Below are 26,618 nucleotides of genomic sequence, written 5' to 3' on the forward strand. Positions count from 1 at the left end.
AAGAAGTGGACGTTCTTGGAAATGATTTTTTGGTCAAATACCCGTTATGAATTTTGACATTCAGCTAAAATTGTAAAAAGTGCAATTGAGTGAGTGTGAATACAATGCCAGCAACTTTGAGAAGTTTGTGAATGTGTGCTTTGGTAAAGCCACACAAATGAAGACCATTTAGCCATTGTAGTTCCTTAAATAGAAAATAAACTTTTTTGATGGCTTTTCGGGCTCCGACCGCTACTCAATTTTATACCTGCTTGCCTTGAAAGGCAGCCGCCTGTATGTGTGTGTATGTGTCTGTGTTGTGACATTTTTTTTTCAGTTACTCTAATGTGGGTATCATTTTTCCCCCGCTGCCTCCTTCTCCTTTGCCGGGTGCACGTCGGGTTCACAAGTTAAGCACTGCGCAAGAGCTCACTCTCAATACCCACGTCGACGGCTGTATATGGAAAAAAAAAAAAAAAAAATAGGGCCTTCCGCAAAGCGCCTCTTGTAATCTGCCTGGGGTAAGTCCTCTTTAGTTTTATCTGCCAGGGATTACCTCACAAGCTGCGAGCGGGACCGGTGTACAGAGAAAACGATGAAGATGGAACCAAATGAAAACAAATCGCTGTGTAATCTCCGCCAGGGAGCGAGCGAGCCAGCCAGCGAGAGCGACTGGCTTTGGTCTTGAAGGGAAGTTTCCCGTGCCACTCATTTAAAGAGGGAATTTACTAATCCCTCCGTGATTGATGTCTGCTATGAGAGGCTCTGTAGCAGACTAATAGGGCTTATGAGGATGGCCACAGAGTCCTTTGTGTGTGTTTGAGAATGAAGCAAACCTGCGTTGCTCCGTCCAGCGGGGTTTGAATGACACGGAGAAGGGGTAACATTATCTTAATCTGGATTTAACTCAGGCCAGTCCTCCAGGTGTGTGGGTCTAAGGACCCCCTGTCTTTAAAAAAAAAAAAAAAAGGAAAAAAGAGGGGAGATAAGTCTTAAAAACTCTTCAGACCCCCAAAAGATCCAAGGCCACCCTCTCCTGCACCCCCTTCCTTTGCACAATGACTCCCAGTTAAGGAGGGTTAACTTGTACTGATTTTTAACGTTTTAAGCAGGCTGCACATACCGACAATCATCATTTCCTTTCCTTTTCAATTCAAGTCAGAGGAGGCCTGATTGTCGAATGTTTCAAAAACGGGGGTCACCAACCTTTTGGAAACTGAGAGCTACTTCTTGGCTGCAGATTAGTGTGAAGGACTACCAGTTTGATACACACTTCAGAAATAGCTCATTTACTCAAATTGATTATTGTTGTTATTATTTTATTACAGTATATGTTCCCCTATCTGCTGACATCGGAAATGTTAAATCAATATAAAAACTATTAAACAAAACAAAACAAAAAAAGATTATCTTGATCTTATTTTGTAGTGAGTCATTTTTCATCCTTGATTTCCTCGTAAAATATGCAGGGGTGACAATTGATAACGTTACTAAATGTCAATCATATTCATGATCGTAAATCCTCAAGAGGGGTACACGTATACTGATGAATCGGACCAAATTTGAACATTTTCCTTTTCGATCACAGTCAGCAAAGGCACAGGTATTGGATATTTCTAAAAGATTTTTCTAAGATGTGGTGTGTGGTGTGTTAAGACTATTTTTCCTAGATGGACCACCCTTTACTACTACTACATTCTTGACATCACCCTCTCTCTCTTCACACGCTACATTTTTAATTCAATTAATGCACAGCAACATTTAAAAGGAACCTTAGAAGTAGCTCATGAATTCTGTTACATCTTACTTAAATGTGCACTCTTGCGTGTGCAGAAAAGAGGAATGATAAGACTCTTTAATTGCCTCTTTAGAATAATAAAAAAAAGGGCCTCCTTTTGTCAATTACGGTATTCAGACACTGTGTCATAGGAAGTACTGAGTGGTGTCTTTTAGGGCCATCACCCAGCTTTGATTTGAGTTTGAGCCTTCTCGTGCGAGTTCATTCACTTATGGAAAAAGTTTGACGACACATGAATGAATAATTAATCCAAGGTTGGGTTGGATATCGGAATCTGCAAAGCAGTTATGCGAATTAAATCATAAGCGTTAAGGTGAAAATATATAGGAAACGAGTAAAAGCTGATCGCCCGGGACCGGTTGTGTGACAAACATATGAGTGTTGATAGTGTTGTTTCCCATTATGTGTTTGTGTGCGTGTATTCTGATCAGTAGTCAAAGAGGTGACTTTGTAATTATGTTCATTATAATTGGCCGCGCTATCGCTCATCGTTGTGAAGCCCACTGCACTGGACAATGGTCGCCCTGCCCCGCGTGTATACTTGTGTGGTTGTGTGCTCGTGGTTGTGAAGGGCTTACGCACTCTCTCTCACACACACACCCACACACTCTTTACCATGTTTTTACCTGTGAGATGTAATTCCTAAGGTGGACTCCTTAATGAGTTTTTCCCACCCGCGCTTAGATTAACTGATAAACAACGGCCTTATCAGCATGGCCGATCTGTGAATCTGTGTCAGGCCTTGTCTTCACGTAGCCGTTTTTTTTTTAACAACCGTATATAAATGGTGGCAAGTCTTGTTGACATTACAGTTAATCAATTATATTTTCATAGATAATCATCAATACTTTCAGATTTGTAAGGCTTTTTTTTTCATTAAGAGTGAGATTCAGATATATCGATGCATTTTCAGCCTTTTATTGAACGCCGTAAACAGTCAAAACACGCAAATACAAAATAAGATGACTCGCAAGGAGCTGCTATAGGCCACCTCTCACACCCAGATGCTCACGAGCATGAGCAGGAACTATGCCACGCCCCTTAAAGTCACACATCCAGTGTGCAGATATATAGTACGACCAGTAGTTACACTTTTTACCAATTTATTTACATTATCTTATGTTTTTATATAATGCAGTGCTGTTTGTGGTGTTTTTTAGGGGGCTGGAATGATTTAGTTTGATTTCAAGTTATTTCAGTAGGAGAAAAAGGATTTGATCTGCAAGTAAATTGGGTTACGAGCTTGGTGACGGAGAGACGTTAACTTGTGAGTCAAGGTAACACTATACATGCACACTCTAGCCGAGCCCCCTTCCTCATTCCAAGAGTCACGCGATATTACCTTTTGTATGTTAATGCGTGTGTTATTTTTCACGCTACATTCTCTCAGCTCTCCTATTCCAGTCTTGTTATTGTTCCATCCACTCCACATCTCCATTTACATAATTGAACTTTTGATTGCACTCCGTCGTTTGAAATGGGAGGCATGGTAAGATGATGCGGGGGCGATTCTTTCTTTATTTATTTATTTATTTCCTACTGGCTTTGTTTTCTAATGAGAAGATGTTAGTAGCAGAGCGAATCTCAATGACACAATTATATAATGAATCATATTGGTGGTTGTAGTGCAGCCAATAAAATAGCTGGACACACCACAGAAGTGCAGCCGTGTTGTTTGCTTGAAAAAATATTAAGATATCAAGTGTGTGTTTGCACATGTTGTATGAAAGCATGACAGTTGACCCCCGCATAATTATATATATATATATATATATATATATATATATATATATATATATAATTTTTCATGGGAATGCTTATTGGAGCTTTCATTTTGGGGTAATAAACCTCTAACTAATAATTTTCCACCAAAAAAATGTGGTTGGCTCCCTAACAAACAAAACAAAAAATGTTTTTAAGTGTACAAATATTTTTAACGTATTGTTATAGATGCATAGATTCAATTGCCAGGATATGGTCTGACCTCAAATAATAATAATTCCGTCTTTAAGCATTTTATCTGCCAGACACGTTGAGTGACCTCACTGGAAAACAGCAGCGCATACTTACTATCGTTGCGTTACTGTGGTATTTGTGTTTGATGTATGTCCTATGCGTGTTTTATTGTTTGACAGTGCATGTATGTACAGTCCGTGTGTTGTAAACTAGAGCAAATGTATGTGTGCTGGGCAGTCGTCTGTCTTGTGTTGCCGTAGGCTCCCTTTTGAGCGGATTACAAGTTTTAAAGAGTCACATATTTGACACCTCCTCAAATCGGACACACTTTCAAGCAAGCGAGATGGGAAAGACACGTGGCTGTGGTGGCAGCCTCTCTTCTCCTCTCCTCACTGCCATCTTATTGCCGTTCTTATGTCACTGGGTTGAGACCAGTTGAGTTTACATTCCACTGTTAAAGCCCAAAAGCCACCATTTGAGCTTATATGACAGTTTAAACACTCTCCTTGTCTTTGTGTATAATGTCAAGTGACTGTTTGCATTTGCAGTTAGATGTCCTGCATTATTCACAGTCATGCTAAGTGTAAAAATACGGGTTCAAACCAGTGAATTACTCAAGTCATTTCATCCTTTCATCAAGGTCTCGCAAGGCTTGTTGACACGGTATTCAGACGCCCGGCCACAGAAAGCTGAAGAAAAAGTACAACCGAAGCTGTGTGAGACTTGCTGATGTGAAATTGTGTGTATTTTGGGGCACAAAAAGCCAAGGAACAAGTTAAACTGCCTTTTTTGAATGCTCTTGCTAGACTCAGTTCTCACAACAAAATTCCTAAGTAACATTAGAGGCCTATTTTCAACTGCAAAAAGCCAAAGAAAAAGTCACACCTTCCCTTTTTTGATGTTTGCTGAGGTCTTATATGAAGGGGGTTTGATGCGATGCGAAAAAGCTGCAGAAAATTTCAAAAGCCATAGAAAAGGTAAAAGATTGGCTTTTCTTTGATGCTCGCCGAACGTATGTTTTACCACTACAGCTGGAGATAACAAATAACTTCAATAATTTGCTTAAAATATAAGCAAAATCCTTGAAACTTTGTAGTGATCATTTTTACACACGGACTAATCTTATTGCAGTTGCACACGCTACTCCATGTAAGAATATGTTGCTGCGATGGCAAAAAAGCCAGGACCTAATGTCTAAGATTTGGGCCCGTTTTCACACATGCAGTGCCACATGCATGTCTGTGATCGCCAACACGAAGTAACTTATCGATGTTAGCCAATTCAATATAGCCTACCATCAGTGGCAGGAACATATTGTAATGCTTTCATTTGCTTTATTGAACTATCAGTAAACAAACACATACTGTAATAAGCACATTCATTCGCAAGTAGCGATTGGCCACAACTCACGCAGAGTTACTCAACGCAGCCAGCTAACAACTCGGCGACTCTTCAGTCTCATTCACGGACACCCATGTCACTCACCAGGCCAGCGCCCTGGCCAGGCTTTTTCAAGCCATACACAATCATAGTCATAGATACTACAGTACAATTTGAGGATGGCGACCCAAGTGGACAAAAATAATACCTGCACCTCACATACAAATTATTTTGTCTAATGATGCTAAATCAATTTCCATCAAATTAACCGATGGGATTGGTAGAATATTCAATTAAAAAAATATTTGATGACTGCAGCCACAAAAAAGGAAAGCAAAAGTCACACATGACCGTACTTTAATGTTGCCAAAGCTGAAATTTTACAGAGCCTTGGGCAGTTATAAGCGATATAAGAGGTGTATTTTTAGCCACAAAAAGCCAAAGAAACTGTAAAGAATGCCTTCCTTTGATGGTTGCTGAACTGAGGTTTTACAATGGCGGTCCAATGTTCGGGTTTTTTTTTTTTTTTCCCACAAAAAGCCCTGCAAAAAAGTCAAACTTTTCCTTCCTTCGGTGGTGGCGGAGATTAAAGTCTTTGCAAAAATTGCTACAATCTTCTCCAACAGGAAACCGCATTCCCAGGTTTCCTCCTATCTTGTCCTTCAGGTATTGTTGGGAGCTTAACCCCCCTTTTTCCTCCCCACCGTCTCTCTCGGCCTCCATTTTCTTCTCTCTTTGCCCCGTTTGGTGTATGTTGTTGACACGACGGCGCGGGAATAATGGATTCTCTTGTCGGCCGCCTTGTATTTTCCCGCCCAGCCTGTTAGGCTGGCGTTTAATAGCAGCAGAGGGGAGGTTATGTGCCTCTGATAGTAATGAAGCTTTTTCTTCTTTTTTTTTTTTTTCTTTTTTAATGCGGAATGTTTGCGGGCCGAGGCAATGCTTGCCGCTAATCCTACCCTGCAGCCCAGCTAGCTACATGGCTCTGTGTGCGTGTGTGAGAGTGTTTTGAGATCACACACACACACACACACACACACACACACACGGATAAAAGACACACATGTACACACCTTCCTTCAGGCAAACTGTAAGTCAACATGCATTTTGACTCCTCGTGCACTCCTAATGAAATGCGGCCTGTTCCTTTCAAAGCAGATATGCTACAGTATTTCTTACATTTGATGCATTTGTAAACACTTTATCAGTCCCACATGAAATGGAAACATCCGGAATTCCCATTTGAGAGAATCACATCAGTGTCACCAGCCCTTTTATGCACAGATACAGTCTCGCAGCCGTGCAGCTAGTGCAAACCAATCAAAAGGTGCTAAAAGTAGCTCTCGAAATGTTTTTGGGTTGATTTTTTTTTTTTTCTTTTTTTTATAGGAAAGGCAAACAATAAGATCTAGGCTGCAAAGGAACCATTGCCTTTATTCACAAACCGTATAATAAACTAAATACGCTTCAACACGGAGTTGTTCACGAGAGGGAATGCACGCAGCGGCGTATATGTAGCAATTTCTGGCGTGTGCGCGGCATGTGTTGCAGACCAGTCGCAACTTGTCGCACAGCACTATGCGATGGTCACGTGATGCAATGCGGCAGTACCCGCCGATGCCGGAGTATAAAGAAGCCTTTACAGCCTCAGAATTGAAATAGTACCACTTGACACCTGAGTTCTTATTTTTTAGACAAAGCCAACCAATAACGCTGTGGGAATGGCAAAACTTTCTCTTCATTTCTGTATCGCAGCATTCACCTTTACGTCAATTTTCAATCATGTGATCAGTATTGTATTTGTTTGTTTGCCATGTTGACGGTTGAGATCGCGAGGCTTCTTTACTCAAGCTCTCATTAAGCACCGGAACAAAACTACCTCCACCATGGCCGTGTGTCACGTCATGGGAAAAATATCTATTGAGAATGGTTGAGCAACATATCCCTCCGATAAATGGCGGTTCACTGAGTCAAATATTTCCTTTAAATAGACACAATTAACATTTTGGACACATTGTTTTTGATAGTCATGTTAATTTGGTGAGTGAGCCTGTCCTGCTGGCTACTGCTTTTTTTTTTCTTGTTGTTTTCCCCCCAGCTGGTGTGTGTGTGTTTAAGTTTGCGTGTGTGTCAGTGTTTTCTGCCGGCATCGCGCGAGGGTCTGCGCCTGTGCGTCTAATTGCTTTAATAGCACCTGGTGTATAATCCCAGGTAATTAGAGTGCTCCAATTAGACGGCTACTTTTTCACCGTCACTTGAAAGAGTGGGATGGGGGTGAAGGCCTGGAGGAAGACTGCTACACACACACACACATGCACACACACTCGCTCTCTCACAAACACGCACCTACCTATCTACCTACCTACCTACCTAATGACATACATACACACACACTCACTTAACGGCACACACACAATACAGCTCACTCAACCAGTGATGTGCTTTTGTGTAATTGTGTGCTGTTATTCAGTGACACATTTTCTGTAACCGCATCCCTCTTACCTCTATGGACTTCATATCCATGTTATTATCTGCTTGTTGTTTTATTATGATTATTTATTTGGCCTGACATTGTGTGGATGGTACTGGGGGAAAAGGTTAAGGCCCTCTTTCAAAGACGAGCCGGAAATGTCAAGTGTCTCCCCCTCAGGCTGCTGCCACTGTCTGTCCCTGCACCGAGATACCCAAAGGGGCCTTACTACTCGCGCTCAGATACACGCACACACACAAAAGGGGACAAACGTCAGGAATTGCTAGTAGTGACTGCGTCCAGTCTTTCATCTTGTAGCGTTCGCAGTTTGAACTCTAAAATGGAGGAATTCCATCCAAACTACCATTTGAGAATTTATATATACAGTATTTGTCTTTACTCATATGTTTTAGTAATGATAGGAATGATAACGCGCAACACAGATTTGTCCAATACAAATAGAGTATCTACTTGAACTCCGGAATAAGACTCTTGGCTTGCTAGGGAGTTGGTTGTGACATCTGTCACAGATTTGTCTGTAGCATGTGTTTGAATAACAATGGTAATAAACTCTTACCTGTGACTTGGTCTTTAATTTGTGTTAAGCACACACTGCACTTGCAGCTGCAGGCGGAGGCCAACAGAGGGAGTCGGGTTGCCACCACTAGTCTTTTTCCACTCAGTTGCCTTTTCTCTGTCAGTCTAAACTCACTGTAATAATTAACCTCAAGTTGCTTTAGTGCTTGTATAGCTAACATCCCATCCTGAAACCATCCGTGAGTGCTGGTTTATATATATGTTGATGTGTAGTCCATGATGTCATTTTTAGCAATTTATAACATAAGCACTCCAAAATGATCCTGTGAAGTTGTTCAAATTTGATAGGAAATAACTGCACTGTTGACGCCCTAAAACCGCTATTTACCGTATCCGTGATGTTTCAAGTAACTGCCCCATGCCTGAAAAATTGAATTAAATGCTGTCTAAGAAAACAAGATTTTATGGAGAAAAGTCATGGTGTGGCGAAAAGCTTTTGCACCTCGATAAGACTTCAGAGGAGGAGCTAATTAAAAGATGTTTACATTATCCACGCTTGCACGCCTCTCTGTGAGACGTCTATGACGCTATGCTTAGAGCAACTAATTGAAGGGAAGGCGCTGCAGAGTCAAATGCTGAGCATTGTGTTCAGATAATTACTCAACTGCAGATGGTGGCGGCATCTACTAGGGATGAAGTCATTTGGGCCATACATGCAATGTTTAAGTATCTGTAAGTTACTGTTTTAGCACTACTCACTGTCATATATGTGTAAAATCTAACACTGTCGGACTTGCCCTTTCCTAATTACTCAACTGCAGATGGGGGCAGGTGTCTTCTATTTGGGGAGCTATTTATTTGGCTTTACAGGCAATGTCTTAAGTGATGTTTTTGCATCTGGTCCTGCATTATTTAATAAGTGTGGTTGCTTCTTTTGTCTTTTTGTGTCTTGTGTTTGCAGTCCAGTTGTAGTCCAAAGTTGGCTGGTATGGCCACAAGCGCATCTCCTTTGAGGAGAAGCACTATTGAAAAACTGTGGATCATAAAAGCATCTATTTGAGGGAGGTATTCATTTTTTTTTGGTCTTGTCTCTCTTGTTTTCAGCCTAGCCCGATCCCAAGCCCGGTCCTGGGTGGGAAGCCCAACGCTAGCCAGTCGCTGCTGGCTTGGTGCCGCGAGGTGACGCGCAACTACCGCGGCGTGAAGATCACCAATTTCACCACGTCCTGGAGGAACGGCCTGGCCTTCTGCGCACTGCTGCATCACTTCAGGCCTGACGCCATGTAGGGACATGTTTTGATGTGTAATGGTTTCAAAGCAAATTGGTTGTTAGCCGTTGAAGGCTTTGTGCAAGCATCATTCATTTGCAGTCTGGACAGGAAAGGCTGTACGTCTCCTGCACTATTAGTGTCCGTTAATATCACTAGATAATGTTGTGTTTATCGTGTATGACTTTTTCTTTCCACTTCACATTTACCTTTTTATTATAATCATGAGCCAAAACATTGTTCAAGGTTGTCGACGCTTGGCTTAAAATTTTTAACTGATTAGTTTACAAGCGACTTTACACAGATGTTAAAAAAAAGCCTTCAAAGCATTAAATTGATTTGTTATATTTTGGGGGGCATTGAAATCACCAGAGTTCATAGTTAGTTGTTCATTAATAGAGCACTTTTAAAACAACCACAGCTGCATACACAGTGCTGTACATAAAGTAAATAAATCAGATATATAAAAACAGAGTTCAAACAATAAATAATGTAAAAACAGTAAACACAATAAAACATTAAACAATTCAGAGTCTGATGCTGAGTCAGAATTCCAAAGAATAAAAGAATGGGCTTGCCTTACGTTTAACAGGAGGGCTTTCTTGGTTTGTTTAAACAAAGTAACGATGATCGTCTCTCGTCATTTGTGTTGAGTCTGTGCTAATCTTCACGACAAAGTGAATGATGTTTGTATCCAGTTTAACTGTTTATTTTAATATGGCATAAATTCTGCAAACTTTTTCTGTATGTGCATCAGCCTCGCTCGTCAGGTGTGTTATTTTTTATATATGTCACATTGTATTATATATATTATATCGTACTTAAACACAATCACTCTCTCAATGCTATTTTTCCAGAGACTACAAGTCGCTCAATCCTCAGGATATTAAAGAAAACAACAAAAAGGTAAGCGGCGACCACCCACTGCCACTCTGTCCTGTCACGTCGCTTAGCTCCTTCACTGCCACATCCCCGATTGGCCTTATTTCCGCATCAGCCATTAATCCTCCACTACAATGCGTGTGTGTTATGATAGTTTTCATTAGAGCCACCACCCCCCTGCTGTAGTAAATGGATGTGAAAACACGGTCATCTGATGCAGGCGTGGATGGTGTCTTAAGACCACCGCCCGCAGAGAGGACACCAATGGGTCATAAGTGGAGTGTGTTGATGGGGAAAAAAAAAAAAAAAAAACACAACAAAATTGTCTTCAAAGCATGATCACGTGTGATTGAATTAAAATGAATTGCACATAAAGGAAAATTGTTAGTTTGACTTCCTTAGGTTCTGCTGTACCTTTTTCCTCCTCTTGCAGCACTACACATACACGCACCCTGTATTTTCCTCCTCACCGTATCTCCACCTTCACATTTTGAATTGCAGACTCACTGGCATCACCATGTTCCCCTTGGCTCTTTTTGTGCGTACATTCACCTTCTTTTTCCATACACACAAATGCACACTTGCCCTCTGCTACTACATCTACACGCACGCACGCACGCACGCACGCACACACACACACACACACACACACACACACACACACACACACACACACACACACACACACACACACACACACACACAGACACGTAGCCGTCCCCTCTTCGGCCCCGAGGGCTACAGCGAGCGATACGCGTTGGCGTCCCGCAGCTTGATTTCCTTCTCCTCATACACACTCTGGCTGGGCGATAACCTCTGGTGGCCCTGTTAGGCATGAATGCTAGCCTGTTGACAATAACCATAGCCAGAGAGCCAATCCCGTATCTGCACACTCCCCCCCTCGCCCTTCCCCTTCCCTCCTCCTCGCTGCAGGTGCCTCCTCGAGTAGCCCCCAAGAAAATTGGCTAGATATAAGTAATGTGGGAATATGCCGTGGAAGGCGATAGGCGAAGAATAGCCACACCTGTGTTGCTGTTGTGGCGTGGTGTCCGAGCGCTGTCACCCAAGTGACCATCCTATACCGGCCTTCATTACCTGTTTACTTGTGGGAGTATAAGATAGTGATGAGAGGAGCCACTTCTTGACTTCCACCTGACTTCCTTCTGATTGACAAGTATCCTTTTCCTCACTTCTTGCTGGGTGTTTAGACCCAAGCTATGCCTTTTTTTTTACGTTTCTTCATCCGCCCGTTTGCTAGCCCTTGTTCTACCCAGGCAAAGAGAATAGTGGAACTGAGGCCGACCACACACTAAGCAACGCGCTACAACGTACAAGCTTCTACTTTTGGTGTTCTTGTTGGAAAACATTTTGAGGCTCCACATTTTCTGACTGTATTATTTTTTCATTGAACGACAAACAGCATGGCTCGATTTTCAAAGAAGTATATTGCCCTGGCCAACATAGCTACTGTGTAATATACTAATGCAAAGAGAGCAAACGAGCAAGAAATAATGGACAGTATGAATATTTGAATGGCAATGATCAATGAATGGGACTCTTGACTAAGATAGCCCCATTCATTGACTGCACTCATGCATTTTGGCAATGGAGACTTTCCACTCTTTGCTTTTTAGCCACTTGTGTAAAATATGTGTACTGTACAAAATATACCCAAAAATGGGGTTCAATTCCTACTTTACCATTGTACTTAAATCATGCTCAAGCAGGACCAACTCTACCCTTTAAAAAGTAGTCTTTCGCTGCATTTAGCCCTAGCTTCATCCATTTAGGAACTTATGTTGAGAATCCAGCAGTACCAGCGTCCACCCATAAAATATCGTTTTTAGCTGCCTTTGACCCATGCAACATCCATTTAGTAATCAACCTCAAGACCAATTAACCTCTTCGCCGTCTACCACAACCAAGACTTAACTCCGAAAAATATAGATTTTATGTCTTTTGCCCCACTCCGCATCTGTTTAGTGACAACATAGAGCATCATTAATGAGACTAATCAACTCTCGCAGTACCTGACTCCACCCATAAAAATAATTTTCTGGCTGCCCTTTGGCACAAGATATACACATTAATCAAGCATATTGCGTATCATCCATTTCTTTCCTTCAACCTTCTTCGGCCTCCAGCAGTACCAAACCCCACCAATAAAATACATTTATTTTTGCTTTCTTTGACGCATTCTATATCCGTTTAGCGACAATTTTGAGCATCATCCAAGTCAATTGTGCATCAGGCTGATCAGCCTCATTCGGCGAAGGTAAAAAGGGGGAACAAAGAAGAAGAAAAGGAACGTAATGAAATGTTTTAAGATTGGGCGAATGCGCGGCCGAAGAGTTGGGGACGTATTGAATGCAAGCACACCTATCTGCTCCTTTTCACAGCTCGTTGATAGACGTGCCCCCCCTCACCCGCCTCTTTTCAGCATCCATCTGTGTGCAGTGATTGCAATGAGCTCAGACTGTGCTGAATTATGACAGATAAGGACAATCAATATCAGGGGCTGGTTAGTTGGCGGGGGGGGGGGGGGGGACAGAAGTAAATATTTAAGAAGAAAAGATGCGTTATCTGTGCATATGCCTCAATGATTGTCATGTATGTTTTTGAGGGGGTTTCTACGTATTGGATCTTTTTGAGTGTGTGGAGAGAAGGCGACCGGGCCAAGGAGAAGTCATTTGGCGCGCCATCTGATAGCGTAGTACCAAGCGCTGTGAGGGGGAGAGGAGGAGAGGAGGAGAGGGGGGGTTTGATGATTGACAGCGATAGATAGCTGTCAGTCACCGAGGAGGGAGGGTGCAGGCAACAGCGGCCCGGGGCAGGCAACGCTGACATTTAGTCCCAAAGCATTGTCAGCGGGTTAATGGAAAGTGAGCAAGTGGAGATAGTTGTCCTTTTTGCCCTCATTGTCATATGAAAAAAGCTTCATAACACGCTCGTATCGGTATGGCGGCGGAGCAATGGAGCATCCACAAAATGGACGCCCTGTTGTACGCTTATGGTCTTTCTGAAAGACCGAAGATGCCACAAAATGCTGCTTTAGCCCTGTCTAAATCGGAAAGTAGTACAGTAATGTACTAGGTACGTCAGGTATGTCCCAAGTTATGCATCTCGACTGAGAGAAGAACTATGTATGGATGATGGATGGATCTAGGTTTAGCCAGGGTTGTTAGTGGAAGTTCTGGACAGTCTTTGCTGGCCGTGTCCAAAGCATTTTTTTAATTAATCAAATTACCAGTAAGGCCTTTAATATTAAAGGGGAACTTGAAACAAACATTTTTGGGGCAATAATGTGTTCTATGTGCCACCACCAGTCTAAACATTTTATTATAATTTATACAGCACTGCTTTTATGGAATAAGAATTAAGCAGATGGATTCACCCATTTTCAGCCATTTCAGGAGGTTTATATTTCGCCCAGCTCCGCCAAAGTGCCCTTAGGCTGGCATTGTCACGTTACCAACTGCATGCGCAAGCAAGGCCTGCTACTACCACCACTGACGAAAATACCGAGCCATCACAGGCGATCATGCAAAGACAGAAAAAGTCTCTGTACTGGAGGGCTGTGCTGAAACTCAGCATCAACAAATGCTTGATTCGTTGCTTGATTGAGGTTCATAATCGTCCGCTTGAAATCTTTGAACAACCTGAAATTGGTAAGGCTCGATCACTCTCCAAAGCTGAATCGAACATTTGTTATACATCCCCATTTGGAATTTACGTCAGCACCCATGGCGGGGAAAAAAGGTTGGGTGATGCAGAACTCAGGAATTGCACATGTACACAGTTGATGCGGCTTGCCTCATTAAGATAATGGCAATGCAGCGAGCCAGCAAAAAGGCTTGGCCAGTGTGTGTAAGGGGCTGTAGAGCGAAAATGAAGTAGGTTTTTTTTTTTCACAAATGGTCCTCAGAGCCTGATATGAGAGAAGCTCTGCAAAGAATAAAGCGTGACACAGAGGTCAAAAAGACCGTGGTGTGCGTCAAAGGCTGAAACAAAACCCCCCTCGTCCTCGCTCACCTCTCACATTCTCACTTTCCCCTCGCTTGCCGTCTCTCCTCCATTCTTTTTCAAAGTTGTCGCTCCTTTTCAGTGCCAATGGGAACAATAGCAGCACGCTTTGCTGCCTTCAATGCATGTTAGAAACCCAATCAGGGCCACTGGTTCCCCCATATTCATTTTCTTTCTTTTCACCCTCTCTTCTCCTTTCACACCTTTCACACTCACACAAACTAGTCCCTCTGTTCTCTCTTCACACACTTTTGAGTTTAGATGTTTGACGGCCATTGTTCGCCTCAACATCAGCGATGGTGCAATAGGACGAGAAAAAAAGACTGCTAACAAAAGATGTTATAATTGCTCGTAAATGAAGAAACGTCTGTGTTAAATGCACTTTAAGACTTATTTATGACCTATGAACATACATGAGAATTCAAAAGCTTACAGTTGGTATGTTTCTATATAGCATCAAGAGTACAATTGACCTCAGGCAGACTTAGTGAAATTTGATACATTTTTCACATGCTTACAGTTTCTATTTTATCATATGACGCAGCATTTTGACCATCTTAGACAGAAATTAGGCTATGGACTACAGCTATTTTTTTCTGCATTTTAGATGAACGCTTTAAACATTGTCTACATCTTCTTTCAGGGGTATTTTATTGAGGCCGATGTGACCCCTGCTACGGTAGTGGGGTAGTACTGTACTTTTGAAAGGTCCGGGAATGGTACATGTGGGGTCTACCAGCTAAAAATATCTGGAATGTTTTACTTCCAGGAAGTTATCAAGAACTTGAAGCTCCTGAATCTTTAAGGCTAGGTTCACACTGCAGGCAAATACGACCCGGATCGAATTATTTTGCCCATGTGTATCATTTTTTTTTTTTATGACAGTCTGAATGGCTGAATTCCAATTTTTTTTCAAATCCGACCTCGGTTTTTTTGGACCTGCGGTATGAACCTATCCTAAAATGCACATATTAGCCAATATGAAGTCATTTACCTGGGCCGAAAGAAGACCCTGCTAGGTACGTAGTACTTTCATGAATCCAGGAACATTTTGGCCAGCTTTTGCAGCAATGAACATATTTGACTGGAACTTTTTAGTTCCATGAAACACAGTTACCAAGAATTTAAAGCTCCTGGATCACATTTCAACCAATTTCAAGTAATCGATTTGGTCCGAAAGAAGAAAGAATATCCTGCTAGGGGGATAGCACTTTCAGGAGGTCCATGAATGTTTCGGATGTGGTCTGCCCTACTGAACATACGTGAATGGAACGTTTTAGTTCCAGGAACTACAAGTACCATGAACTTAAAAGTTACTGGATCTTTAGGCTGCACATTTAAACCAATCTGAAGAAATTTACCTTGAATCAAAGACCCTGCCAGAGCAGTAGTATTCTCTCAGGGTCTCAGAACTTAACATTCCTTTAACGATGCGGCTGTAGAGTTGGAGGAACTAACAAAAGTATAATTTGGGTGAGATGCGAAGACAAGGAAAAAACTCTGATAGATTAGGCAACGAGACAAAGGAGGCCTGCAACAGGTTGGAATGAGATCAACACTATCAAGCAGGCCAGATACAAGCTGTGATAAGTGTGCGGCTGTGTTGGAATGGAGATGGTGTGTGTGTGCCACTAATCTATTTATTTACCTGTCATTGGCTGCGATAATGGTTTTCATCCCGTCTCTCTGTGTCTCCGTCTATCTGCTAATGTGAGGGCGGGTGATTGGCTCCCGTATGTGTGTGTGTAGTGCTTGATAATCAAACTTGTATTTTCTCATCACACTCTAATCAGACCAATTACACGCGTGACGGAGAGCGTGGGCAGGCTGATGTGGTGGATTGATAAAGACACACACACACTCACACGCACCTCCCACCACACACACACACACAGTAGGATTAAGCGCTCTGTCTCGGGGTATCTCGGGCTCTTATCTGGGACAACCATCCCTGACGTGACCTGTCAGCAGTCCTGCGAAAAGGTGTCTCTCCTGCACACCTCCAGCGTGGGCATCAAATACGATGTCGAAACCCCACTTTCCCTTTCACAGACACTAAAGCCACTTTTCCACCAAGCAATACAGTTTTGGTTTTTGAATGACTCCTGAGGAAATGGTTGTGTCCCGAAACGGGTACTCGGCAAGATACTGAAAATTGTCCTGGGAAAGGCACTGAAAAGGGTATAAAAATTGTCTTAAAAGGAGTAATGAAACTTGAAAAGATACTGTAATTAGTCCGAAACATGCACAAAAAAGGGTAATAGGTAGTGTAATGTAATGGATGGGGTTCCTGAGAAGTCCTTTAGTCCTCCAGTAGCGTTCCTCGTGATCATATTTTTACGCCTGAAAATGACACTTTGTTTCTCAATCAACAATTTTCCCATGTTTTTTGCTCACCAGGCGTACGATGTGTTCGCCAGCCTGGGTATCTCACGCCTTCTGGAGCCGTCGGACATGGTGCTGCTGGCCATCCCGGACAAGCTGACGGTGATGACCTACCTCTACCAAATTCGGGCGCACTTCTCGGGCGAGGAGCTCAACGTGGTGCAGATCGAGGCCAACAGCAGTCGCAGCACCTACAAGGTGGGCGACTTCGAGACTGACACCAACGCCTCCATCGGCCAGGACAAGTTCTATGCCGAACTCAATGACGTGCAGTCGCAGCCCATTGATGACGTCAAATCCAATGGCTCCAAAGCCGCAGAAGTCCCGGTGAAGGCTGAAATCGTAGCGCCGTCGGCCGGCTCGCAAACAGCGGCGTGTCCACCATCCTCGCCTCCTGTCCCGGTGGCCAATGTCACATCGTCAGGGTCCAACCTCCTGAAAGCTAAAACCTTGGACCTTTCCGAGCTACCGCAGAAATCGGACCCCGAAAGACCGCAGCAAAGGAGCCAGGCTGTGGGAGAACAGGGCTCCTCTGCCACCCCGATGGGGGGCCATCCCTCCTCCCTCTCTCCCACACATCAGAAACTGGGCTTCTCGTACAACAGGGACGCCGACCTCATCAAGAAGAAGAGGGCCAGCCTGCGTCGCTCCGAATCGGAGCTCGTGTCAGACATTGGCGCACCGACCAACCACACAGAGGCGCTACCCAAACAGGTAAACAAAGTCGCCAATGCACTTTCAGTCATTTATTGAACAGGACAGTGAAACATACAAATACAAAATGACAGAGCACTGTGGGGGATTTGATTGCTAACAACTTGCTACCAACACGTAATAAGCATATTCATACACTAACTGAAAGGACTCAGTGCACAGACCAGCTAATCGTTAAGTGCTAGCGGCTAACCTGAGCTCAAAACAACCAACTTGACACATTCATTCATGACATCCATGTCACTCACCAGGCCCCGCCTTTTAAAGCCACACACATTCAAAGTCAAAGATACGACATTGTCGAATGTCAGGATGGTGAATTTACAGTAAGTGGACAAAAAGAATACCTGCTCCTTACATGCACATTTACTAGTAGTATTATTTTATATTTCAAAATCAGTTTTTATCAGTTCACTCGAATAATATGTGGAATAATCGTTACACTAATCAATTCTAAATATTTATATATTATATATAAATATTTGATGGATCCAGTCCTACATAAATCGCAAATTACTTACTGTACCTTATGTTGAGCAGTTAGACATTTCTCGATCGATAATCAGTTGGTAAGTTTCACCACTGTCAATGACTATCTTTCTTTGCACCATCTTGAGAAGTTGAATAAACAGCATAATCGGTGCGATTAGGTAAGTTATGTCTAGAACAAAAATTGAAAGTAGGTGAGGATTCAATGTATGAATTTTCAGTGAAACGTAACACGTACCCTTGCCTCCAGGCTCCTCCTCAAACGTTTGCCTTTTTATCCCGTCGCCTTCATCTTTTGCCTTGATTGAAACTTTGGCCGTCCTGTCTTGTCACGAGACATTGCGTGGGTGCGAGCATTCATTTTCCCCTCGCTAAGCTTCTCGTGGACGGCATTCTCTGAGATGACCCCCGTACCGAAATTGTCCCGCTCAGCATTAGTCGTCATATTAATCGTCGCCTGTCTTCTCTGAGACGCCGCGGGGCCGGCCCGCTAGAACCCCCCCTGCTTTGACATGTAATCATATTTTTCATTACATTTCTCATCCCCTGGCTTGATGGCAGTCGGTGCCGTGACCAGTCAAGCGTGATGATGCTGTGCTTTTTTTTTTTTTTTTTTTTGCTCCGAGCACACATCTTGTCTCTCGTACGTGCACACGTTAAATAGTTTGCTACCGCCCCTTCGCCTCACAGATTAATGCATCCTGTTTACAAGTGGAAAGGTCACAGGACAGGCGGGGGTGAAGCACACATTGACAGCTATGACACCCCCAGTTTATATCTGCAGTTATCTCCTCGCAAGAGGGATACAGTCAGGCCCAGGTTTGACTTACACAGTAAACATGTTGGCCAATGCCAATTATATACAATAAATGAAATCTGGTGGAAAAGTTCTGTCAGTAGTTCAATTCAAAAAGTGAAATCCTATATTGATTCAGTACACACAGAGAAATGTTTCATGAGTACTTTTGAAACACTTTTTACGATTAAAGCCTACAAGTTTGAGCATCTCAAGTAATTATAAAAATCATAGAAAAATTCATTTATTGTGATACAGTGAAACCTCTATTTATTGTGGGGGGATACAAGCCGGACTCACCTGCATTAGGTAAAATCCGCTATATAGAGATATTACATATTTTTTCCTCTCCCAGATGCTTTAAAACAGTGGTGTCCATACTATGGCTTGGGGCCCATTTGCGGCCCGCCATCCATTTTTCATTGACCCACAGCGTATACTAAAAATTACATTTGACATGACACACAAGGCGAGTGAGGAAGGTGGGTGCCAAAAAAATAGGTTCCCATTATTCTAATTTGGTTGCTTTTCTAGCCATGTAAGGATACAAACAAACTATTTATGACAAAAATAAAAACACAATTTCTCTTCAAAATACTGGTGAATAAAGATAATTAAATTTTAGAAGCAAAAATGTGTTTCTTCCACATTTATTGTTCAATGCAGGGGTGCATCTAATCTAGTGGGATAAAGGGCCGGCAGCCACACCGCAACCTTAAGAAATCCTAAACAATTTGCCTTATCACCTTTAATGGAAAGTTGTTATGTAACAGTTTTTCAAATTAACTGCAAAATATTGCTTGCTTGACTGATTTCAGCCTGTTTTAGCCCATTAAGGCCTACAGCGCCTGGCTCAACATCTCCACCAAACCTAAGGGCGACGATAGAATCACCCTATCAAACCTGAGGTTCTCCCAGAAATTCAGCACCTGCAAAATAATTTATATTTCAGCCCCTGTAGCAGATATAATTCCCCAAAAATTGAGAGCTTAGACATGTGGCATTCACACAGGCACGAGTTTATTATTATTTACTGTTTCAATCAAAAATAAAAATAAAGTGTCAGTGCAAGAGAAGCACTTTTTTTTTTTTAATTGAGTGCCAATTACCATCCTCTATTCTTTTACAAAGATGTCGATATCGTCATTATCTTAACCATATATCACGTTCGACTGGTTCCACTGGTTCAAAGTCCACAAACGCGTCGTCGATATCACTGCCGATACTTATTTCAGAGCTCCTGCGATCCGCCATTATGCTTGAAAAAATTCTGCAACATCCTCCGAGGGGTCACAACACCGTCAAATGTATATTCTGATGCATTTAATTGGCTAAGAGACCGAGAATAGGATTAAAAAAAGAGAAAATTACGTAAACGCTCTCCTGACTTTAAGGGTAGAAAGACGCAACAGCGCTCCCGGCTTTGGAGGTAGAAATGTGGTTATGCGCTCCCGGCCTTAATGATTTAATAAACTAAAGTTGAAGAATTTTAAAGTGGCCCTTGCATTTTTAGGAATGTGGCCCTCAAACGAAAAAGATTGGACACCCCTGCTTTCAACACATTTGAACTCATTAAAACACAATTAAAATGATTAAAACACTCCTTTGAAACTGATTGATGTATCTAAAAAAAAAAAAAAAAACTAATTGCAAGCATAAAATGTTTAGAAAATACTGTATTCCCAAGGGTTAGGTGCATCTCAAATTTGAATATGGTGGAAAAGTTTATTTCAGTATTTTAATTTTTTTAAAAAAGTCATTTCACAATGGGTCTCAAAAAGTCTGGTACTGAATGAGTTAACTATACATAGAGTAATAGTGTTTAATGAATCATGACTACATTTTTATAGGTTACACTTTACAGCTAACAAAAAAATCTGTCACACACGTTATAAAAATTGGATGCAGTTGTTTAGTACTAAGAGGTTAAATAGAACTGAACTATACTCACGCCGTGATTCTTTTGTGTTCCACTAGAAGGAGCCTGTAGTACCACAAATTGAGAATCACTGCAATTTATCAAGCTATACCTATGCAGTGAGTCAAACTGCATACATACCATGTGCAGATGAGCCAATCAGACTGATCGCAATAGATTTGGTTTTAACACAGCCAAATGCGGCAAGTGCTAACAGAGCTTTACACATTTGTTTTCTCTTAAACAGGAACAGGCAGCTGCCCCCGTTTCAAGTCCTCCTGTTGAGAAGGTAACCATGCTGCAACATACCACCAGTTGGATCAATCAAGCTATTGCTGATTCAATGATTTTTGCCATTGTCACACGTTTTCTTTATTTACATGAAATACGTAAGAAAGTACTCAATGTAAAGTTAATGCCCCAAATAAACCTAATGAGTTTCACTAAGGGTTATTAAAACTGTATGTAAAAGCTCTTAAACCCAAATGATATTTTTCTTGCTAAAATATTATTGGTCTTACAGGGGGAAAAAATAGGGAAAAAATGGTAAAGCACATTATTCATTCCTGATTAAGATGACAAATTATTTATTTGCATCCCACAGCTGAAAAAAAATGTTTTAGTGGTTGAGCAATGTCTGGGATTTCTTAAATGTGTGTCTTAAAAAATGTGTCATTACTTTCCAAAATGGTCAAATGTCAAGTGCTCACTTAAATCGAAACTGTCTTCAGTAAAGCACTTCGCGATGCTGGATGCTCTCTCATAATATTAGTCTTAATGGGCTAATACATTTGGCTTGAAGTTATTTTTATCACTTTGCAACCCAGCAATAAAAGGAATGACAATGACTAGGAAAAAAGCATTGAAATGTATTTTTAAAAAATGAAATGTTGCTTCTGTGTATACAGTATTTCAAATTTATACAATGAATATGTACAGTACACCTGAATTGTTGCTAGCCTGTCACTCTCACACCCATGTGCCTGAGTTACTGATAGTAGGAGGATTTTTTTTTTTGCAAAATCTATTTACTTACGAACTTTGTAGGGGTTAGCAATGAACCGACACAACATGGACAATTCGTAAGTACTTTAGCTAACTAATACAATAATAAGCTCAATACAGTATTTATTGCATCAAACCTTGTTTTATTTCTCAAATTCATGTATTTTAGTATCATCTCATGGTACATGGTGTCTTTGCGCAGAAAGCCTTATCCCGCCAGGAGGAGCTGAAGGAGCGAGCCCGGCTGCTCCTGGAACAGGCCCGCCGGGACGCCGCCATGAAAGCCGGCAACAAGAGCGTCCCCAACACTGGTGTTGCTGCCGCACCGGGTAGAGGCACCAATGTCTGTGATGTGAGTTTGGATTTTTGTTGTTGTAGTTACGCTTCAGTCTTTTGCGTAAAGCCTGTGCTACACTGTATGATTTTTTACACATGCAACATGGTGTATTCGGGGTAACTTCACATCGGGAACTCGTAAAAGCCGCGCCGTTTTGCACATGAATTGTTTTTCTTCGGTTAGAACGTATTAAAGTTTGAGAGAAGACAAAATCGAAATCAAAATTTGATTAATCGTCCACCCCTATTCCACAGTAAGAGTTTGTCAAAATACAAGCCGTCGAATTTGGCCTAAAATTGCTGCTTGAAACCAACCTTCCTATAACTTCCTGTTTCATTTTGGTCAATGATCCTTTTGAGATCTTTTTCATAAATTCTTCTATGTTAGAGATGCCTGCCCATTTTCGTGTCTTATCAGTAAATCTGAGGGCAGGGGCTAATTTTTTCACAGCAGAACCCTCACAGCAACAGCCTCACTCCGCTAATCGCCACCTTGCCCTCTCTCCAAGGAGGAAGGGTGAGAAAGGGCAACAGACTAGTTGCATAGCTGTATTTTAATGTAAAATAGGTGTAGAAAAAAGTATTTATAGTCTAATGCCTGTTAAATTTTTGGCATGGCTTCTTGAGACTTTTTGTCCTGTTATGACAGACATACCCACAAATTGAAATCACATGAATCTCACATTTCATCTCATAAGACCACAAAAATGGTCTACTGTAGTGTAGCAAAGGTGGAAAGTGCTCTCTTCACTGCACACTCTTGTCCAAAAATGTCCTCTTGAGCCAAGAGGGAGACCTCATGCTCATTAACTTGTGCTCACACTCTCTTGACCGTGTCAAAAGCTGTCATGTCAACTTTGCTCCCCTCAAACAGTCCTCTTGCTCTTTGGTCATCCTTTACCCGCAGAATCATCATGACACGCCAGCCAAATGTGCGTCCACTTTTCCCACAGCAATAACACCTGTCGAGTTGGGTGGAAAAAGTACATTTGAAGGAGAAATTGCCAGCACGCTCCACTGAACTTAATGCACACTGGCAGGAGTTGGCAGAGGTTGGAATAAGTCACATATGCACAAGTACTTCTCAAGTCCAAACTTTCAAGTTACTAATGGTAAAACAAAAAAAAAAAAAGTCCCCTCTTGATTTCAAGCAAGTCAAGTCATTACCTGGGCTGGGTTAAGCATCTCACTAATCAGGTCATACAGTCCTTATTCAGTCACAACATATATTCAGCTATATCTTCATTACCATGTTTAGTAGCTGCACTTGCTAGTTTAGTTTAGGTAGCTGTTGTGTCACATTCATAATCACATTGTTTTTGTCAACGGTTCCAAAATTGCCATGTTGTCCATTGCTGGATTGTCTTCTCAATCAAACGCATAACAGACATTAAAATATTTTACCAGTTTTTTGGTAGGTCAGCTTTGACGTTAACATAGCTTGCCTATCTAATACTTTTGGAGTCCAGTACTTTATTGATTATCCCGTCGAATAATCGTATAATTGGCAAAAACTAATATTTTAAATTATTTAACACAAAGTTCATGTGAGGTGCACGAACCGTCCCATGCAAAAGGCTTGGAACAGCAAGATAAATTCCTTTGTTTTTGTTGTATGCTGAAGACATTGGAAAGATGAATATCAGACAAAAGTACAGAATTTCAGCTTTACATCGAGATGTGACTTGTCGTGCATCGCCTGCGGGAAAAGAGTGCCAAAGTTGCCAGTGCACTTATTAGCCATTTATTGAACCCTTGGAGAACCGTTAAATACAATGAGCACTCTTGCGCAGGAACTGCTGTCGTCCACAGCTCATGAGAAGAAGTGTGCCTCTTTTACTGAGTTTAGATTTTTACGCTGTAAAAATGATGGCTGTTTCCCTCTATCGCAGATTTTCAGCTATTGTGGGTGTTTCTGAAAGATACGCCCCGTGATAAATTTGATAGATTTTCAACTGTGAACAGGCAAGACTTGTAAGACATTTAATTCAACTCTCAGTTGAATAGAATTTGACGAATGCTAAGCCAAAGTCAAGTCGAGTCTTTCATAAGTTTTGACTGAGCAAGTCCTGACATTGGTGACCTCAAAGTCTAGCGCCACATTTGGGAGTTACCCTGGCAAAAGCACAGTGGTCAAACACTGGAGAGAGAGAGAGAGAACAATCAAGGCAATGACATTCATATAAACACTGGCTTTGGTAATGAAATATCTAAAAGGCGGCAGCTGGGAGTCCGTAAAGAGAAATGCGTGCCCTTGAATTTCCTCAACTGTAGGCATGCAAATACATTCACGTAATCCAGAGGAAACAAACAAGCAGGCTTTTCCAAGGACCTTCCAAGGTCTGCAGCGGGAGGAAAGATAATTAATTCAAAGCCGCCTTCGCCGCACATCTTTGAGGAGGAGGAAGAAGAAGGTGCGGCGCCGTCCTGCCTCGTCTTCTGAGATGGCCGACCGGCCGTCTGACTTTCCAAGGACAGCCACTCTGCACTAAACCCCCCACTCCTCCAACTGCCACCCCACCACCCATACGCCTATTGAATTGTTTACACTTTTTTTAATAGAAAGCATTGATCAAAGGAAGGCGACGGGCACCCGAGGCCAAATTGCTGATAATTGCCAGTGATTCAGATTAGATTACTCGATGTCTTCTTTTGATTAGCGTGAGTGTGCGTATGTGCATGTGTGCGCATGTGTGTTATCAGACCGGTTCGCCATCTTCCTCGCCGTTCGTCTAAGTAGCCGCCGTGCTGTTTAGCATGCATAAGGTAAGACTTAATTCAATTAATTCAGCCTGGGAAGTGGCTAAGGAGAAAAGTGGGGCGGGGAGGGAGTGTCTTCTAGCGTCGGTTGCTGATGTGGCGTTCAATGCGCATTTTAAAAATTGTTTAAATGTGTTTTTGCCAATATGATCAGTTTTATGACGATTGGACAAATGAATGTATAAGTCAACAACCATACTCATGCTCCACTTCTAAAACATTTATGGTAATTCAATTAATAAAGGTAAAGGCACTTAAAAAAAAAACTATTTTTTATGCCGCATTAGCTTTATATAGTGTAAATGTCTCCCATGCTGAAACCGCCATACTTGAAATCCTATTTTCAAAATTATTGATGATATAACTTTTTAGGCCATAATAGTAAAAAATAACCAAGGGATAAATCCATCAATTTCATAGCAGTCCAGTTCAAATTTCATCTGAACAAGATTATCTTAATAGCCCTGTGGTACGCCTCTGTACTAGGGCTGAACAATTTATTGTTTTGAACAAAATCGCGATTTCATACATGATCACATGATCAACAAAGCCTTGTGGCACTTTTTTAGTTTTTAAATTGATGTAAATGGTTAAAAATATGCTTTTACATACAATCTTACACATGATATATTTATGTATGCATGGCAGTAAGCAGTAATTGTTGCTTTATTGAGCAAGTTCAAAAACTTGAAAAAGCCCCTCTAAAGTGACCGTACATTATTCGGGTAAAAGTTTTTAATGTTTAGATGGTATGATGTAATTTTCTGTCATATTTGTAATTGATTTTTTTAATTAGTAAATGTTCCAATGAAGCGTGATTTGGGGGAAAAAAAACTTGTGAAATCCCATATCTGTCAGAAAAATTGCAATTCAGGCTTCTCCTGAAATCGTTCAGCCCTACTCAGATATTTTTTTAAAAATCAGCATAGTTGGCTGCTAATGTTAGTTCACCATCTGTTATGTTATTGGAAACTTTTAGGATCTTGTCGGACCTTTTAAGGTCGTTTAAGTTGGCTTTATGACTCGTGGAGGAGCTGAAAGGTGAACATAAAACATTTGACGTTTTCCCTCTTGAAGTGCAGCAAGCGATTGTGTCAAACATGAACACGAGGCATGCGAGTGAGTGAGTGTGTGCGTGTGTGTGTACGTGTGCATTACTGCTTTCTTCTCTTGACGGCTTGATCAGCTCTTGTGATGCAACGAAGCTGCATTACTCTTGCTCATTAACACACACTGGCACTCTCCCGTGCGCGCACACACTCACACACACGCCTTTGATCTCTCCTTTGACCAATTCAGCCACGACACATCTCCCCGCACACTCCAACACACACGCAACACACACGGTGCAAAGGAACTCCCAGGCCAACTATTTAGTTTCATTAGGGGCAGATGCTTCAAAAAGAAGAGACTGAGGGAAAAGAGGAGGGTGAAGAATGGGGGAAAAAATGGGGGAAGAAAGGGGGCGCTTGGAGAAGAAAGGGATAACAAGTTAAAAAGTGCAGGCAATGTTTTACAGAAATGCCAAGAGTTCCCATTTCTTTGTGTTGCGTTCCAGGCATTTGCTATGTGTTCTGCTGTTACGGATCGGTTCAATTTTGCGCAGTGAGTTAATCTAGGCCGTGAGCTGCATGATTTAATGATTTGCCACGACAAAAGACACCCCGTCGATTACCTTCCGAAGGGTAACATAAGAAGGGCCGAATGATTATATGATTGAAAATTGTAATGTTAGGTGACCAGCTGCGAGCCGGGAACATATTTACTCGATCAGACCTGGTAGAAATGTTCAGCTTTTCCTTCTAACTTTGGTTCGCAAGTTGAAGTAAAGAGAAGTGATAGTAACAATGACCGAGCATGCACCTATTCGCGCAATTGATCGACGTAGCCGTGATTTGCTGTAATCTTCCGAATATGAAGCT

The 26,618-nt window shown here is 41.8% G+C and overlaps 1 protein-coding gene across 3 annotated transcripts in view; it reads left to right on the top strand.

Moving 5' to 3' along the window:
- The window catches only part of ehbp1 (EH domain binding protein 1), a 122,023-nt gene that overhangs the window by 45,340 nt on the left and 50,065 nt on the right, over nucleotides 1-26,618 (top strand). For all 3 annotated transcript variants that reach the window (XM_086044938.1, XM_086044940.1, XM_086044939.1), the window contains 5 exons: nucleotides 9,225-9,403; nucleotides 10,246-10,294; nucleotides 16,694-17,392; nucleotides 20,843-20,884; nucleotides 21,803-21,952. In XM_086044938.1, the coding sequence (XP_085901064.1) occupies nucleotides 9,225-9,403; nucleotides 10,246-10,294; nucleotides 16,694-17,392; nucleotides 20,843-20,884; nucleotides 21,803-21,952 (1,119 nt within the window). The remainder of the gene's footprint in view (nucleotides 1-9,224; nucleotides 9,404-10,245; nucleotides 10,295-16,693; nucleotides 17,393-20,842; nucleotides 20,885-21,802; nucleotides 21,953-26,618) is intronic.

This window comes from Filicampus tigris, chromosome 11 (genome assembly GCF_054856515.1).
Source record: "Filicampus tigris isolate MCC_2025a chromosome 11, RoL_Ftig_1.0, whole genome shotgun sequence".
Lineage (NCBI taxonomy): Eukaryota > Metazoa > Chordata > Actinopteri > Syngnathiformes > Syngnathidae > Filicampus > Filicampus tigris.